Source organism: Lissotriton vulgaris, chromosome 7 (genome assembly GCF_964263255.1).
Source record: "Lissotriton vulgaris chromosome 7, aLisVul1.2, whole genome shotgun sequence".
NCBI lineage: Eukaryota > Metazoa > Chordata > Amphibia > Caudata > Salamandridae > Lissotriton > Lissotriton vulgaris.
In genome coordinates this window covers 791,401,402-791,420,314 of record NC_141695.1, presented here as the reverse complement: position 1 = coordinate 791,420,314, position 18,913 = coordinate 791,401,402, and the positions used below count along the sequence as shown (strand labels likewise).

The following is an 18,913-nucleotide window of genomic DNA, read 5'->3' as shown; positions in this document are numbered from 1 at the left end:
ATTGAAACCATAACTATTATGCTCATGCTACAAGCCTGCTTAAGACGCTAAAGTCGCCTCACTCTCCTTTCCGTTCCGGTAAAAGTTCCACACCCTATTGCAACACCTCGGTTTAAAATCTCGTTCTTCTTCGTGTTTTGAACTGAGGCCTGGTGGGCACTGTCTGAACATTAGAAACCTAGAAAAATGGCAGAATGAACCCCGTGTGTGGAATTGAGCTGGAATTAGACACAGTCTTGAATATATATTGAAGGTTGGAAAATATGGATTAATAATGGTCAAAAATGATGAACTATGGATTAAATTAAGCCAACAGTGGCTAAACAGTGCTGTGCGAGTGGTTTCGGGGCAGCATGAGTTGTCCCACCCTTCTTCGTGTTACTAGAGGTGCCACCGGGGCAGGCATGACAACCACGACGCATGCATTTACAGATTAATCATGGATAAACAAAGTAAAACATATGTTGAAAAAGTTTGATGAAAAACGGTGTGCTTCCCACCACCATTTCCATATTTCATATTCATGCCCTTAAACGTTGGGATAGCACCCTTCTAATGGAAATAACGAATTTTAAGAGAGTGGTTAATAATGCAAGGATCCACATGGACGGAGGAAGATTCTGGTTCGTGATAAAAGCAATGTTATTATCAGGAGAAGCTTGACAGCAGAACACAATTTGACTTTGCTGAACAACACGGATGAAAACGTGGTGTTTATGAAATTTGGACACCTAGTCTTTTTAAATATGTCATCATGACACGGACAATCGGCAACTATGAGTGAACACTGAATTATGGGCAATGTAGTTTAGTAACGTGGGCGGTGATTTTTGAGGGCGGAAATGGGTGGGAGTAATGAATTAATCAGGTGATTGACTTCAGGAAGAACGAGATTTTAAACCGAGGTGTTGCAATAGGGTGTGGAACTTTTACCGGAACGGAAAGGAGAGTGAGGCGACTTTAGCGTCTTAAGCAGGTATGTGAAACATGTTAGTAAGGAGGAAGGATAAGCGATATGGAACAGAGTTGATGAAACCGAGTGAGGAGCTGTAATAATGAAAAAGGCTTGTAGCATGAGCATAATAGTTATGGTTTCAATAGTGTGCACGAGAAGGGAGTAAACGGGGAGGACATGGGTTGAAATGAGTTACGAGTAAACAATGAGAGAGAGAGAGAGAGGGGATGTTTAAAGACGTTACTTACACACTAAGGGAAGGATAAGAGTTGACACCCGAAATTGAGTGACATTTGGGGAATATAAGAAGGTAATGGTTCACAACAAGGTCTTGGTTAAACCTGGAAAAACTACAGGGTTATTGTTTTTTACATTGCGCAAATTGGTGGTTATGCAGAAATGTTTGAGGAAATAGGTAAATTAACGCATAAATATAAACGCATAAATATGATGACTGTTTGGATATACAATTAGATAATGTAAAAATGTATACATATGGTGTTTTATTTTTCATTTATAGTGTTCCCTGACGAAGGGCAATGTGGTGCCCGAAATGCATTGGATTTTAATAAACATTGCTGTGGACGAACTTCTGCATATATCGTGTTTTGAACTGAGGCCTGGTGGGCACTGTCTGAACATTAGAAACCTAGAAAAATGGCAGAATGAATCCCGTGTGTGGAATTGAGCTGGAATTAGACACAGTCTTGAATATATATTGAAGGTTGGAAAATATGGATTAATAATGGTCAAAAATGATGAACTATGGATTAAATTAAGCCAACAGTGGCTAAACAGTGCTGTGCGAGTGGTTTCGGGGCAGCATGAGTTGTCCCACCCTTCTTCAAGTTATCTTGAGGACACATCAGATTTCTTGAGACACTTAATGATGATCAGCTCTGACTCTACGAAAGACTGGATTCTATGCTCCATCGACGTCGTAGCATTGTACACATCAATTACCCACGCATTAGGGCTAGAAGCAGTCAAATGGGCTCTACTAAAAGAGGATGAATCTGAAACTGTGAATTGTTTCATTATTCAACTCTTAGAGTTTTGTTTAACCAACAGTTACTTCATGTGGCAGTACAATTTCTACCTTCAACTTAACGGGACTGCAATGGGGTTTCCAGGGGCCTGTGTCTATGCAAACATATTTATGGCCACATTTAAAAAAGACTTCATCATGGCAGACCAAACATGGAGAGGTGGTCTAGTATACTATAAAAGGTACATAGACAACATATTTTTAATCTGGAAGAATTCACAAGCTTCACTAGTTAAAAATATTCAAACCCTGAATCTAATTGACCCCAGGGTACAGTTTACTTACCACATGGACAAACAAGCCATTCCATTCTTGGATGTGATGGTTGGGCTAAAAGGTAACCAAATACACACAAGTGTATATAAAAAACCGACAGACAAGAATACTGCATTACTACATGAAAGTTTTCATCCAAAAGCTTTGATCAACAATTTACCAACTTCTCAATTCATGAGAATAAGAAGGATCTCTTCAGAACAGAGTACTTGTGACCAAGCGCTACAAGAACAAAAGCAAAGATATATGGATCGCGGATACCCCCCAGAGCAACTAGACATACAAATTTCAAAGGTGAATTCAATGACAAGATCTTCCCTTTTGGAAAAGAAACCAAAACAATCAAGCAAAAGAATGGTTTTTGTATCGAAATATTCCTCAGCGTCAAGAGATATTAAAAAGATCATTCTTAAAAGATGGGAAATACTGGAAACAGAAAATGATTTTGGTTCCCTCTTCAAGGACAAACCGCTTTTCGCATACAAACGAGGACAGAATCTTGAAGAGTTACTCACTACACCAAGGAAACAATCACCAAAAGCAACACAGAGCTCTTTTAAAGGAACAACTAAGTGTTGGAATTGTAAGAACTGTAATAATGTCATTACAGGCAACATTATCTCATCCAAGAACTGGAGAAAAAATTCAATTACGACATACGGCAAACTGCGACTCAGATCATCTAGTCTACACAATCAAGTGTCCCTGTGGACTTATATATGTAGGCAAAACAGAGCGGAAATTGAAAATAAGGCTCTCGGAACACAAGAGCAGAATACGGACCAAGAGCACTACCTCACCATTAGCAATTCATTGGCTAGAGCATCGTCATTCAATTGCTCAAATAAAATTCCAAATAATTGAAGTAGTACCACAAAGACCTGGACTTGACAATTCTAAAATTCTTCTTCAACTAGAAACTTTTTGGATAAAGAGGCTACAAACTTTGGCAACATTAGGTCTCAATGATAAATTGGAGATGGTATGTTTTCTATGAACCAATCAGAAATAGCTACTCGAGATCCACAGGCAGTCCAACACACGCAAGCCTCATAAACCCAATAATCAAACTAGTGTATAGCATTCCACATTTTCAACAAATGAAGCCTATTTAGAAAGTAAAATAATACTGATGAACTCAAAACAATACCAATTATAAAAACCTTCTGTCATTCCATTCCATACTAAATACATAATTATTATTCATCGATTTAAATAGTGACCAATAATGTTTTCACTGAAATGCACTTAAGTCCTACTTTAGTGTTTACATCTGCTTTCAAGCACGAAACTCTAATTCTAATTTCGCTTATTTCAACTCTTATCAAAGTCATCATGAAACCCCTAGTTGAACATCATTGATTCATAAGGTAAAGCTCTGATGTAAAAACATAATCTATTTACTTCTCACGCTATTACGCTGCACACGAATGATAACTTGAGGATTAAAGTTTTCGTTGAAATACAGATAGTCCTCTTTCAATGTTTACTATTGCTGCCAAACACGCTACTAGAGCTTAACCCCCGTTTGTTCAAGTCCTTTATTGAACACTAAGAAATTTTATCAAAGTATGCACATCGCAAAACGACAACTATTGTATAAAAATCCATGTTATTATTTTTTTATTTTTTTATTAATCATGGATCCTAATCGAGTTTACGACGTAATTCTAATACTGAGTATCTGAAAGAGACACGTTAGTGATAGATTCCTTACCTTAGAATATCCCCAGGCGTCAGACTGGATCCGGAAACTTTTCGTAGCAGTACCCTTGCGCGTCGGTAGGCGTCATCTGCGGCTTCGCGTCAGTCGGTGTCGTGGGCGCTGTGATGACGTCGTCGGAGTACTTAGACGCCGCCTCTGCGTGCTGACGTCAGTTCTTCTTTTTTCCGCGCCAGCAAGCGCAGATCTGGAAAAAGCAGTAACCCTTAGTCAATTTTTGACTAGCTTTTTGGATCATTTTTTGATCATTTCTCGAAGTCTTACAACTCCGATCGGTGCCGTAGGGATGCCTGGTTTCAAGCACTGTGAGGATTGCGACCGCACGATGTCTGTCACGGATCCTCACCACCTGTGCCTAACTTGTCTAGGCGTCGACCACGACGACAAGGCCTGCTCCGACTGCCGGGCCCTCTCTCCGAAAGCCAGGCGGGAGCGGTCCCGCAGGCGACTCGAACTCCGGCAGTCGGCCCGCGCCGTGAGAGGTCCTGGTCCCACTGTCGGTCGAGGGACAGGTCGCGGGCTGGGAGCCACCACAGTTCCGAGAGTCGGCACCACTCCTCCGGGTCAAAGTCGTCGTCAGGTAAGAAGCACAAGAAGTCGAAGAAGCGTCATCGCTCTTCTGACTCCCCCCGCCGCTCTCGCGATGCGGCCGGGGGTTCGGGTGACACCGCCCACGCGGCTCCTTCGGAGTCGCGGGTGTCGCGTCCCGCTCCACACCCTCCGGTCCCTGGGCGAGATGCGACGCCGGAGGAGATTGAGCGCTTCCTCATGGCCATGAGGTCCTCTCTCCTCCGACGGGCTCCGCGGCGCCTTCGGGCCCAGCGGACCCATCCTTCGGGCCCGGCCCCGCAGGGCCCCACAATCCCGACACCGCCAGCGCCTTCGGCCCAGCGCCGCAGGGTCAAGCGATCCCGTCGCCACCGGCGCCTTAGGCCCGGTGCCGTGGGACCCCACTGGACATCCTTCGGGATCTGGATCGTTGCCGGTGGACCTTACGACCCCCCGGCGTCGGTCCGTCAGGTGTCGCCTCCGGCGCCGTCCTCGGGCGGCGCGGCCCCCGATGCTTCTTTCGCTCCTGTTCCGACGTCGGAACGGCGCCGCTGAGCGCCGCTTTCAACGCCATTTGGAGATTTTCACTTCTATGAACAGGCCCCATTAATTGAAAACCCTGAGTATCAGGAGATGGGTGATGAGGAAAATTGGGAGGGGTCTGAGGTCCCTCTGACCCGAGATTGTCAGTCACAGGACTGGACAGGAACTTGGGGAGGCCAGTGGCCTGGACACCTCTCCAGACACTGGTTTTGTCTCCCATCCTACCCTGGCTTCGGAGGAGGGGGCAACCTATAGTGTGGTGTTGATGAGGGCTGCCAAGGCCTTGGGCCTTGAGCTCCCCGTCGCGGCCGTGAGGACTAACCTCCTCACTGAGGTCCTTAAACCGCAGTCAAGCTCGGCCGAGCCTCTGCTGCCCTTTAATGAGGCCTTGACCGACGTTCTTTTGGGCACTTGGTCCAGGCCCGCTACGGGTTCCCCCGTAGATAGGAACGTGGCCAGACGCCACCGCCCGGCCCCGGGCGACCCATGTTTCCTGTCCACCCACCCCACCCCGAGAGCCTGGTCATCTAGGCATCCAATTCCCAGACCGCATTCCCGTCGGCTCCGCACGACAGAGAATCCAAGAGGTACGAGCAGTATGGGAAAAAAGATCTTCTCCTCCCTTAGTCTGGGACTGCGGTCTTCCAACACCGCATGCCTCTTGGGCTGCTACACCCACTCTCTGTGGGAGACGGTTGCGGAAGTGCTGCCAGAGTGTCCGTTGGAGGTACGGGCCAAACTCGGCCAAGCCCTTGTGGAGGGTCGGGATGCAGCCAAATATTCTATCCGGTGTGGGCTGGATACCACCGACTCACTAGGTAGAGCGATGGAAACGACGGTGGCGGTTAGACACCACGCCTGGTTAAGGTCCGCCAACTTTTCGGCAGATGTCCAAAACACTCTGATGGACATGCCGTTTGATGGCCGTCGCCTTTTTGGCGACAAGGCGAGCGCTGTGGGAGCGCAGGTCGGATAAACAAGCGTGGAGGCTGAAGATAAGTGCGAATAGGTTGTTTATTAATAACGGGTTGGGAAACAAAGGTTCGTGAATCACTATAAGCTTCTTCCGGCTTTTCTTCTTCTTCTCGAAGGAGGGCTGTTAAGGATGTCGTTCCAGGCTCCTCTTCATCGGAGTCCACAGTATTTCCCCAGAGGCTCATAAAAGAGGTAAAAAGAAAGGGGCCGTCAGAACACTAATCCCACGAGGCTGCAAAGGTTTATACCGTCACCACACCACACAGTGCTTGTTTTCTGGTAGGGTCTAGTGATTTAGTTAAAAAAAAGGGGGGGGGGGGGAATTTAGAATAAATGAGTCTGCAGAAGGACTTATGTTGGTACAAACTGTGCAAGGACAAAACACAAGAATCTTGATCATCACACCCTATTTGGATGCGTAATCGAACATTTAAATCAACCAAAATCCGTGTCCTAGGTAAGGGTCTTTGATACAAGAACCATTAATTGAACGCAGTTCAGCAGTTATGTCACAGTACTATGGCCAAGAACGATATGTCAGGATAACGGAGTTCAACAACTACAAAAGCATAATTTCTGTATCCTTTGGTTCTTATCGCCACCTTCCTGTGTTCCGCCCTCCGTCCCTTGTAACACCCCACTCACCGGCCCTGCCGTAACTCTCCAGAGTCACGGCCGCTCTCCAGCATCCTCCGGGGGACTCCACCATTCTTCACACCACGGTTCGTCCAATTCCTCTTCGGTGCCGTCTTCTTTCCGGAGCTCTGTCACGCTAGTCCGGTCCCGCTGAATGTTCTCAGTCTCCTCCTCTGGCATCCTCTCCGTCGATTTCACTTTCCAATCCGACGACGCCTTCTTCTCCGCGACCTCCACTTTTCATTGGCTTATTGCGTGCACTTCCTGTGTCATGTCTAACCCCTTCCGGGTCTTGACTGCCGCCGGCTCTCTGCAGGGACACGGAAAGACAGCATGGAATTTCAGAACTGGGATCGGGACTCCTGAAGTCGGCCCGACATACCCGATCCTTTGGTGAACAACGTGAATGATCCGCCCAGGGAGATACCTCGGCGAGTTCCTCCTCATATCCACTTTCCCTTGCTGTCTTACTACTTGGGGTCGACTCTTGAGGAAATCGAGAGAAAAAGTCAGCAATGCCTTGGTCTTTACCCTTCCTATGCTTGGTGCGGAAGCGATATGGTTGTAAAGAAAGAAACCACCTGAGCACTCTCTCGTTATGTCCCTTATTTCTGGCTAACCACTCTAAGGGAGCGTGATCAGTATACAGGGTGAACTATCTACCTTCTAAATGGCACCTTAAAGATTCTATAGCCCATTTGATGGCCAAGGCTTGCTTCTCTATGGTGGCGTAGTTTTGTTCTCTCGGAAATAGCTTGCGGCTAATATACAGGATAGGTTTTACTCCTTGAGCGGTTTCTTGTGAAAGAACTGCCCCAATACCCAGGTCTGAGGCATCAGTTTGAAGAATGAAGGGAAGAGAATAGTCTGGGCTAGTTAGAATTGAATCTGATGTTAATGCTTTTTTAAGGGATTCAAAAGCTTGTATGACCTCACAGGGGGGATGTTTGAGAATCTCTTCGGTCTTGCATTTTTTCTGCAATAGGTTGGTTAGAGGGGCTGCCTTCAGTGAAAACTGAGGGATAAATCTTCGGTAATACCCCAGTAATCCCAGAGTAGCTCTCAAGTCTTTCTTGGTTTGCGGTAAAGGAACTTGGGTGATCGCTGTGAGTTTAGAGGTTTGTGGCCTAATCACTCCCTTTCCTAACAAATAACCTAAGTACCTCACAGTTTGAGATGCAAGATGGCTCTTGGCAGGATTTATCCGTAACCCATACTTTTCCAAAGCCTTGATTACATTGGAGAGATGACTCAAGTGTTTTTCTCATGTCTCGCTATAAATGATAATATCATCAATGTAAGCGCCAGCATACTGTTCATGTGGTCGCAAGATTACATTCATAGCCCTCTGAAAAGTAGCTGGTGCTCCATGTAACCCAAAGGGTAGAACCTTGAACTGGTACAACCCATTGGGTGTAGAGAACGCTGTTTTTTCTCGATCTTCTTTGCGAAGGGGAATTTGCCAATATCCCTTACACAAGTCAAGCGTACTGATGTATTTAGCTTGTCCAATTCTTTCCACCATCTCATCAAACCGTGGTAGGGGATAAGTATCAAACTCTGATATTTTATTCACCTCCCTGAAAACAATACAAAAACGTACTGACCCATCGGGTTTAGGAACTTGAACAATCGGAGAGTTCCATTCACTCATGGAAGGTTCGATAATATTCATTTGTAGCATTTTCTGTATCTCTTCACGTATAGTCTGTCTACGTGCTTCGGGAATGCGATAAGGTCTTAACCGTACACGTTTCCCTGGGGTCGTTCTTATTGCATGTTCTATAAAAGAAGTCCTGCCTGGAGTAGTGGAAAACGTTCCCTGTACACCTGTGATAAATGTTCTCATAAGTATACAGGCAAATCAGGATCTATACATTGTTCAAAGGAAGTGGTCGCTATCCCTGCCATGTTCACATCGTTTGGGATAGGACCCTCCCATTTCTTCAATAGATTAACATGATACACTTGGGATACATGTCGAATGGGATCCAACTCAATGCGGTATGTCACCGGAGCTACTTTGTCTATTACAATGTATGGTCCCTGCCATTGTCCTAACAACTTATGGTTGGAGGAGGACATCATCAATAACACGGGATCTCCTATTTGGAATGTTCTCTCTTTAGCCCCTTTATCATACTGTCTCTTTTGGGCTATTTGGGCCTCCTCCAAGTTATATCTAACAATCGTCCTTATTTGACTCAAATGAGTCGTAGGTTGGACACATACTCTGTGATGGGTTTGGTATTGTGTGGTTCTGTTTCCCACCGCTCTTGTGCCATCTCCAACAAAGACCGGGGTTTGTGACCATACAATAACTCAAAGGGTGAGTATCCGGTACTTTTTTGTTCTTTGCACCTAATGGCAATCAAAGCCAAAGGTAGCATGTCTTCCCACCTCCTTGTTTCTAAAGCCAGGAGTTTATTTAAGGTAGTTTTGATGGTGGCATTATATCTTTCGACTAATCCATCCGTCTGGGGATGATAAGCCGACGTGCGGATCTGTTTAATTCCTAACTGGGAACACACCTGCTTCATTAGTCGGGACACAAAAGGTGTCCCCTGGTCGGTTATAACCTCTTTCGGAAACCCTACTCTAGAGAAAACAGTAATCATGGCTTTGGCAATATTGGTAGTATCTGGTCTCCGTAGTGGTAGGGCTTCTGGAAATCGAGTGGCGTAATCTACGATAACAAGAACGTATCTACATCCACTACGTGAGTTCAACAAGGGTCCTATTATATCCGTGCCTATTCTACTAAAGGGCTCACCTATGATTGGGAGGAGTTGTAAGGGAGCTCTAGGTGGGTGGTATCTACTATTGCGTTGACATATAGGACACTCTCGGCAGTACCGTTTCACTTGTTGATAAATCCCTGGCCAATAGAAGAGTTCTAAGATTTGTTTTTCTGTCTTATCGGCTCCGAAATGTCCCCCAAGTAAGTGAATATGAGCCAGATATAACACCTTCTCCCTAAATGGACCAGGAACCAGCAGTTGGGCTTTTTGTGTCGGACTCCCTTTTTTGTACAGCAAACCATTCTTCTTAAAGAAATAGGGACCTACATGATGAGGATCCTCCTCATTCAGTGCTTGATTCCAGGCTTCCTGTAATGCTGGGTCTTCTTGCTGGGCTGCATGGAAACCTCTATCTGTTTCCCACGGGTTTTCGTCTAGAGTTACTGGCAATACAATATGGTTCTTGTTTTTTTCCACTCTTCTTTGTCGTTTTCTTTTCCGCATTTTTGCCTCCGGCCACTCTTTCCCTTCCTCTTGAGCAAATGGGGCAGTAGACCACCACTCCTCCTCCTGTTGTGGCTTATCATGTAGCAAGTGTTCTTGTTTTGGGTAATCGTTTTCCAGGATGGCTTGTTCAGGTAGTTGAGGTATTAACCCAACAGTCAAAGGGGTTCCCTCATCTCTTGGATGTTGTATCCATACTTGTGCGGTTGGGTAGGGTTTTGTATCCCCATGTACACATCGTATTGCGACTGCTCCATCGATAGGACCGATATGAGAACCCAAGTCTTGTGGACGCACCACACTATGTAGACATCCTGTGTCAGCTAAGGCAGTTACTCGTTGACTGTTTACCGAGACGGTGCAATGGTATGGGGCTTGTTTTCTGTCTGAGGAAGAGCAATAATAATTACGGACTACTCCAATTTTCATAGGCTCCTCTTTATCTTTTTGTGGGCAAAAACGTGCAATATGACCCATCCCTCCACATTGAAAACACTGGGGCCCCATAGGAGCTCGAATCATGGGCGGTCCAGGTACAATGGCTAAAGGCTCGGGTTTCTTATGTTGAGGTGGACGAGGGGGTCGATGTAGTACGGGCCCGCCTGTTTTCCCTCAATAGTCATTACCTTTCTGTAAGTCCTTGGCCCTACTATAAGCACTGGCAATTTCTACTGCCTTCTCAAGAGTAAGATTAGCTTGTTGGCGTACCCATTTTTGTATAGGTGGGTGAAGAGAAGTTAAGTACTATTCTAAATAAAGCGATGATGCCATCTTTGTCCGTGGTAGCTGGTTTTAACCATCTATCTGCCATATCTTTCACTCTGAAATATAAAGCTCGGGGTGTCTCTTGGGGACCTTCTTTCATTTGGCGGAATTTTTGTCTATAGCAGGGGTCTCCAAACCGGTCCTGGAGGGCCGGATTCATGCCAGATTTTTTGGATATCCCCATTGAGATACATGTAGTTATTTTAAAAATCTGGCATGGATCCGGCCTTCCAGGACCAGTTTGGGGACCCGTGGTCTATAGGATTCATCATCAATCCCTAACCGTTCCATGATACACTTCTTTATATCTGCATAGGTGATACCTCCTTGTATCGTTGCTGCTTGGTAGGCCGCTTGTAAATCGCCCGATAATAGGGGTCCTAGATACTGTCCCCATTTGTCCATGGGCCACGACGCTGCAGCCGCCATTCTCTCGAAATTGTTGAAGAAGAAATCTGGATCTTCTCCGCTTAAATATGACTGCAATACCACTGAAGGCAAATTGGTAGGGCCTCTCAGTTGTCCTAAGACCTCCGTCAATTTACCCAGAGCTGTCTCCTGGGTTTGTCCTTGTCCTGCTAGAACTTGTATTTTTCCTCGGTCCTCTTCCACCCAAGTCAGGAACCGCTCCATCACCTTCCCCAGGTGTTCTTGGTTTTCCGCCATTTTGGCAAGTGCTGCCTCCATTGCGCCTTTCGATCCCACTTCTGATACCACTTGTGGGAGCGCAGGTCGGATAAACAAGCGTGGAGGCTGAAGATAAGTGCGAATAGGTTGTTTATTAATAACGGGTTGGGAAACAAAGGTTCGTGAATCACTATAAGTTTCTTCCGGCTTTTCTTCTTCTCGAAGGAGGGCTGTTAAGGATGTTGTTCCAGGCTCTTCTTCATCGGAGTCCACAGGATTTCCCCGGAGGCTCATAAAAGAGGTAAAAAGAAAGGGGCCGTCAGAACACTAACCCTACGAGGCTACAAACGTTTATACCGTCACCACACCACACAGTGCTTGTTTTCTGGTAGGGTCTAGTGATTTAGTGAAATAAAAGGGGGGGGGAATTAGAATGAATGAGTCTGCAGAAGGACTTATGTTGGTACAAACTGTGCAAGGACAAAACACAAGAATCTTGATCATCACACCCTATTTGGATGCGTAATCGAACATTTAAATCAACCAAAATCCGTGTCCTAGGGAAGGGTCTTTGATACGAGAACCATTAATTGAAGGCAGTTCAGCAGTTACGCCACAGTACTATGGCCAAGAACGATATCTCAGGATAACTGAGTTCAACAACTACAAAAGCATAATTTCTGTATCCTTTGGTTCTTATCGCCACCTTCCTGTGTTCCGCCCTCCGTCCCTTGTAACACCCCACTCACCGGCCCTGCCGTAACTCTCCAGAGTCACAGCCGCTCTCCAGCATCCTCCGGGGGACTCCACCAGTCCTCACACCACGTTTCGTCTGATTCCCCTTCGGTGCCGTCTTCTTTCCGGAGCTCTGTCACGCTGGTCTGGTCCCGCTGAATGTTCTCCGTCTCCTCCTCTGGCGTCCTCTCCGTCGATTTAACTTTCCAATCCGACGACGCCTTCTTCCCCGCGACCTCCGCTTTTCATTGGCTTATTGCGTGCCCTTCCTGTGTCATGTCTAACCCCTTCCGGGTCTTGACTGCCGCCGGCTCTCTGCAGGGACACGGAAAGACAGCATGGAATTTCAGAACTGGGATCGGGACTCCTGAAGTCGGCCCGACAGTCCCGATCCTTTTCAGTGAACAACGTGAATGATCCGCCCAAGGAGATACCTCGGTGAGTTCCTCCTCACAAGCGCTTTCAGGACTCCAGGGCTACGGCCAAGTCCTTGGGCCTCTCGGCCCCGCGCCAGCCATCGGGTGCCTTTCGCTCCTTTCGTGGCCAAGGAAGGGGCGCCCCCACACGTGCTGCCAGCCACACGCCGCAGACTAACATCCAGCGCAGTGGCGGCCGTGGAAATCGCCGTGAAGGCGGTCGTGGACAACGGCGAGGCCAGTCCACACCTTCCCCCGCAGCATCCGCCTCTAAACCCTCCTAGTCCGTGCTTCTCGGCCCATGTGATGCCAGTGGGGGGCAGGGTTCGCCATCACCACTCTCACTGGCGCACTGTCACTTCGGACAGGTGGGTGCCGCAGATCGTCCGGAGGGGCTACTCCCCCCCCCCCCCCTTCGAGATGACCCCTCAAGCCATGCCACCGCAGTACCACCGCGTATCAGGGGATCACTTGCGGCTTCTGTCGGAGGAAGTTTCGGCCCTCTTGGCCAAGGGGGTCATCAAGCGCGTTCCTGGGCCAGAAGTAGGACGTGGTTGCTACTCCCACTACTTTCTAGTACCCAAGAAGGGCAAAGGGGGCCTACGCCCTATCTTGGACCTACGGAACGTCAACAGCTTCCTCCGGAAAGAGGAGTTCAAGATGCTGACTCTAGCTCAGGTCTTAGCTGCCCTGGACCCAGGAGACTGGTTGGTAGCGTTGGACTTGCAGGACGCTTATTTCCACATCCCCGTCTTGCTGGCCCACCGGCGCTACCTGCGGTTCACGGTAGGCCACGAGCAGTTTCAGTTTACCGTGCTCCCCTTCGGCCTTACCAGCGCCCCATGGGTGTTCACGGAAGTGATGGCGGTGGTCGCAGCTCATCTGCGCAGGTTAGGGGTTTCAGTCTTCCCCTACCTCGACGACGGGTTGTTGAAGGCAGGCTCGCCCCAGACAGTCGTCAGCCACCTCCAGACGTCGGCAGACCTCCTGCACCAGCTGGGGTTCTCCATCAATGTGCCAAAGTCACACCTGTGTCCCTCTCAGAAGCTCCTTTTCATCTGAGCGGTTCTCGACTCGGCGCAATTTCGTGTTTACCCACCCGAACAGCGGGTTCCGGATATACAGGCTCTGATTCCAATCTTTCGGCCTTTATCCCGGGTTTCGGTCAGGTTGACGCTGCGGCTTCTGGGGCTGATGGCTTCCTGCATCCTTCTGGTGAATCACGCCCCTTGGCGTATGCGGGCTCTGCAGTAGGACCTGAAGTTTCAGTGGGCCCAGCATCAGGGCAACCTGTCCGACCATGTCCTGATCTCGGAGGGCACTGCGAGACAGCTGCAGTGGTGGCTCACGGACCGCAATTGGGTCAGCGGCAGATCCCTCTCCCTTCCCCAACCGGAGAACGTAGTTGTGACAGAGGCGTCCCTCCAGGGCTGGGGAGGCCACATGGGAGAGGCAGAGATCAGAGGCCTCTGGTCTCTGGCGGAGTCCCGGCTCCATATCAACCTTTTGGAGCTGCATGCGATTCGTCTAGCACTGAAGGCATTCCTCCCCTCTGTCCGGGGGAGTGTAGTGCAGGTGTTCACGGACAACACTACCGCCATTTTAATGCACTTTATTCAATCTGCAGGTTGTCGCGATTACCAAGCAACTTACCAGCACTGTTTTCAACAGGTAAGACTGAGTACATTAAAATCGTCCTAATTTAGGGATATAAAACTCCATCTAAAATAAATATATATTCATTAACAGATGCACTTGGCTAATTGCTTGACATCATGTGTGCTATCGAACTATAACAATCATCTAAATAGGTAAGACTGTTTCTCGTATAAATAAGACTATCCAGTAGATTCAAGAAATCACTAGTTGGATTTACGTAATTACTAAGATTAAACAATGCCTGTCGATATAAACTTATAATAAGGAAATGACAGACATTTAAAATAAGGATACAAAATGGTATTGATTTAATTAGTGTCCTTTATTGCCTTTCTTTCAACAGAACCCCTGACGAAGGAACATTAGTTCCGAAATTCATTGGGTTAGGAGTTAAATGATGAAATGTATTATGTTATGAAATGTTCTATGCATAATGTTTAAAACAAAATGTGATGAAATGAAAATGTAAAATCAATGATTTTTCAATGTTTATTGCTTGAAATTCCTTACATACATGATTAAAATGTTTTAAAAGGAATACCACTACCAGTTGTTTCATGTCAGAGTCCTAGCCGCCTCAGGGGCTAGGCTACTTACAATTCATACCACAACGTTAGCAGGCGTTAATCTGACATAGCACACATACCAAAATAGTTGTTCTAATTTCCTAGAAAATTGAGTGCGATTCCCACATACATGCATTATTACTTGCATTAATGCATATTTCACCGTTCCTCCGCCCCTGAAGGCCACATTTGTGTATTATATACCTGACATCAGTCAAGTCGGTTCATGCCCCTATAGCCCTAAGGCATTGAATGTGTATGAGGTTAGAGAGACCGAGGGGGCCATCAACACATTCTGCAGGGGGGAGCTTAGTTTTGCGTTACGCCACGGCACAGAGCTGTATAGATCCCAGTGCTGAAGTAGAGGGTGTTGTAGGTCGAGTTGGTGTGCCTCAGTACAGTTCGGTGGGTCTCAATACAGAGGTACCAGGTGGCACTGCCTCTGAGGTACAGCTGTATGTGACTTCAAGCATTAGAGTTTTTGGGGGGATTCAGTCCATGATTGAGGTACAAAGATGGAGCTGTGTGTTTCCCAGCATTACAGTGTCTAGGGGGGATTCAGGTAAGGACTGGGGTGGAGTGATGCGTGTCTCTCAGCGGTGCCGTTTCTGGGGGTGGTGCAGTGTCAGAGACGCAAGTGTCTATCAGCATTGCAGTTTTTGGGGATGATTCAGGTCAGGACTGAGGTGCAGTGGTGGAGCTTTGTGAGTTTCCCAGAGCAAAGGTATCTAGGTGATTCATTTCAGAACTGAGGTGAGGTGCAGAACTGTGTGTGTTTCTCGGTACACAGTTATCCGGAGTGATTAATTTCAGGATTGAGATGCAGTGCAGGAGCTGCGTATATTTCCCAGTGCACAGATATCTGATGTGATTCCTTTCTGGACTGCGATGCAATGCTGGAGGTGTGTGTGTTTCCCAGTGCCCAGGTATCCGGGGTGATTCATTTCAGGATTGAGATGCAGTGACGGAGCTGTGTGTGTTTCCCAGTTCATACGTATCCGGGGTGACTCATTTCAGAATTGAGATGCAGTGCAAAATATGTGTGTATTTCCCATTTCATAGGTATCCGGGGTGATTCATTTCAGGGACTACAATGCAGTGTAGGTGTTATGTGTGTTTCCAGTGCCTCAGTATCTATATTTGGTGATTATTTTCAAGATTTTAGATGCTGTGCCGGAGCTGTGTGTGTTTCCCAGTTCATATATATCCGGGTTGATTCATTTCAGGATTGAGATGCAGTGCTGGAGCTGTGTGTGTTTCCCAGTTCATATGTATCCGGGTTGATTCATTTCAGGATTGAGATGCAGTGCCGGAGCTGTGTGTGTGTTTCCCAGTTCATATGTATCCGGGTTGATTCATTTCAGGATTGAGATGCAGTGCTGGAGCTGTGTGTGTTTCCCAGTTCATATGTATCCGGGTTGATTCATTTCAGGATTGAGATGCAGTGCTGGAGCTGTGTGTGTTTCCCAGTTCATATGTATCCGGGTTGATTCATTTCAGGATTGAGATGCAGTGCGGGAGCTGAGTGTGGGTTTCCAAGTTCATATGTATCCGGGGTGATTCATTTCAGGATTGAGATGCAGTGCCGGAGCTGTGTAAGTGTTTCCCAGTTCCTATGTATCCGGGTTGATTCATTTCAGGATTGAGATGCAGTGCCAGAGCTGTGTGTGTGTTTCCCAGTTCATATGTATCCGGCTTGATTCATTTCATGATTGAGATGTAGTGCCAGAGCTGTGTGTGTGTTTCCCAGTTCATATGTATCCAGGTTGATTCATTTCAGGATTGAGATGCAGTGCCAGAGCTGTGTGTGTGTTTCCCAGTTCATATGTATCCGGCTTGATTCATTTCAGGATTGAGATGCAGTGCTGGAGCTGTGTGTGTTTCCCAGTTCATATGTATCCGGGTTGATTCATTTCAGGATTGAGATGCAGTGCCGGAGCTGAGTGTGGGTTTCCAAGTTCATATGTATCCGGGGTGATTCATTTCAGGATTGAGATGCAGTGCCGGAGCTGTGTGTGTGTTTCCCAGTTCCTATGTATCCGGGTTGATTCATTTCAGGATTGAGATGCAGTGCCAGAGCTGTGTGTGTGTTTCCCAGTTCATATGTATCCGGCTTGATTCATTTCATGATTGAGATGTAGTGCCAGAGCTGTGTGTGTGTTTCTCAGTTCATATGTATCCAGGTTGATTCATTTCAGGATTGAGATGCAGTGCCAGAGCTGTGTGTGTGTTTCCCAGTTCATATGTATCCGGCTTGATTCATTTCATGATTGAGATGCAGTGCCGGAGCCGAGTGTGTGTTTCCCAGTTTATATGTATCCAGGTTGATTCATTTCAGGATTGAAATGCAGTGCCAGAGCTGTGTGTGTTGCCCAGTTCATAGATATCTATCTGGGGTGACTCATTTCAGGATTGAGATGCAGTGCTGGAGCTGCATGTCACTTTCAGTTTGTAAGCAGTCTGTAACAATGGCAGCCACTTCTTTGAAATGAAATAGGTCTCGCATTTACAAGAGTTTGAGCTATTGGCGTTGTAAATGACAATGTCTTTTATTTATGTTTTAATGATCAAAACAGTTAAAAGACATTTTCATTTACAGTTCCAATAGCTTAAACTCCCGCAAATGTGAGACCTATTGCATTCCAAATGCTTGTTTAAATTTAGAGATCTTTTAGACCTCACTTTTGGCACAATATTTCACTTGTCCTCAGCTTGGATCCATGCTTCTGGTGTGGAAAATTTAGTCAAGAACGGAGGTCAGCATGCTGTGTTGGCGCCTGTGGCTACTTTGACTTTTCCCCTCCAGTGCTGCATTCCATGATTTACCATTGTTCATGACGAGCTCAGCTCGTCCTAAGCACAGCTCCACTGTGCCTCATGACTAGCTGAGCTCGTCATGAGCATGGAAGGGGTTAAGCACTGCACGCGCCTCTTCCAGCATGGACAACACTACTGACTCCATGTGGAATTGCTCAAAAACTGTCCGGATCCAGTCTGATGCCTGGGAATATTCTACGGTAAAGAATCTGCGGTTAGATATAGGCTTCACCAGATAGAGCATTACCAAAGGTAAATAATGTGTTCTTTTTACTGAAAAAGAAAATGTGATATGTAGTAAAGCACAATTGTTTCCAGAACATGTAAACCTTTTGCTTCTGGAAAAATTTTAATTTGTCCAAGAACGTCAGACTATTATTTGGGGGCAAAATAAGTGCATATATTAATGAGTATATATGTTGCCTATATTGTGGCACCGGTTGTTTTTGGTAAAAAAGTCTACCAACCTGCTACTTTCGTAGTTGTTTAATAACTTTAGTGAACACCCTACAGAATCTATTGTGGTGTGTTTTCATAACAATATCACTATAAGCAACTTCTTTTTACGGCAGGGATTTGCATGATTCATATAAGTTAATAGTTATTCCTACTAACTGAGGCTTTAGGTTGTGAAATCTGTGTACCTTTTTCATTTGTGGGAAGGGGCATTGTATATTTTGAATAATAAGGCCGGTAAAATTCATAATCCAATTATTTTGCCTGCCTGTAAAACATAGGAACGGATCTTTGACCATTCCCCAGATACCCAAACACCCAAACAACCAGAAGGAATATCTGGCCCCCACTGTACAATTTATTATTGGAGTAAGAGTGTTACCTTTATAGTTGGTTGTGAAATCTTGGACCTTTACCCCTAATTCTTAAATAAGTTATGCTGTCAAATGCATCAGTTAGTGCAGTATTTACAGAATGCTTCCATTACAGTTGGGGGCAGGGCAAATTACTTCACCAAAGTGTCAAATCAGTTCTTCAGATAGACAATGTTGACTGGTTTTCTTTGTGTTCACATATTGATATCTAAATAATGTGTTGACTTACATCTTGGTCTACAGAGCAGAATCGCCTGTCAGGCCAGAAGAAAAAGCAATGTGATCAAATGAGACAAGTGCTGGTGTGGAGACATAATGAATTGATATCACTGAAGCAACAGAGGCAATGGGTGGACTGCCTTCTGATCATGTGCCGTAGTGTGGAGGAGATCATAAAAGGTAGGGTGTATTCTTCCCAATCCTTGCCCCACTTTCAGTCATTATAGTTGTAGCTACTATCATATTTTTAGGGGAATTACACTTTGTAATAAATATTTGAGAATCTAATCTGGCTAAAATAGATGTACTTTATTGAGAAAAGCATTTTA

At 46.2% G+C, this 18,913-nt stretch overlaps 1 protein-coding gene across 1 annotated transcript in view; it reads left to right on the top strand.

The window, feature by feature from the left end:
- The window catches only part of RNF213 (ring finger protein 213), a 2,876,335-nt gene that overhangs the window by 1,179,017 nt on the left and 1,678,405 nt on the right, over positions 1 to 18,913 (top strand). Inside the window, exon 18 of the mRNA XM_086931045.1 lies at positions 18,609 to 18,764. Coding sequence (XP_086787171.1) covers positions 18,609 to 18,764 — 156 coding nt within the window. The remainder of the gene's footprint in view (positions 1 to 18,608; positions 18,765 to 18,913) is intronic.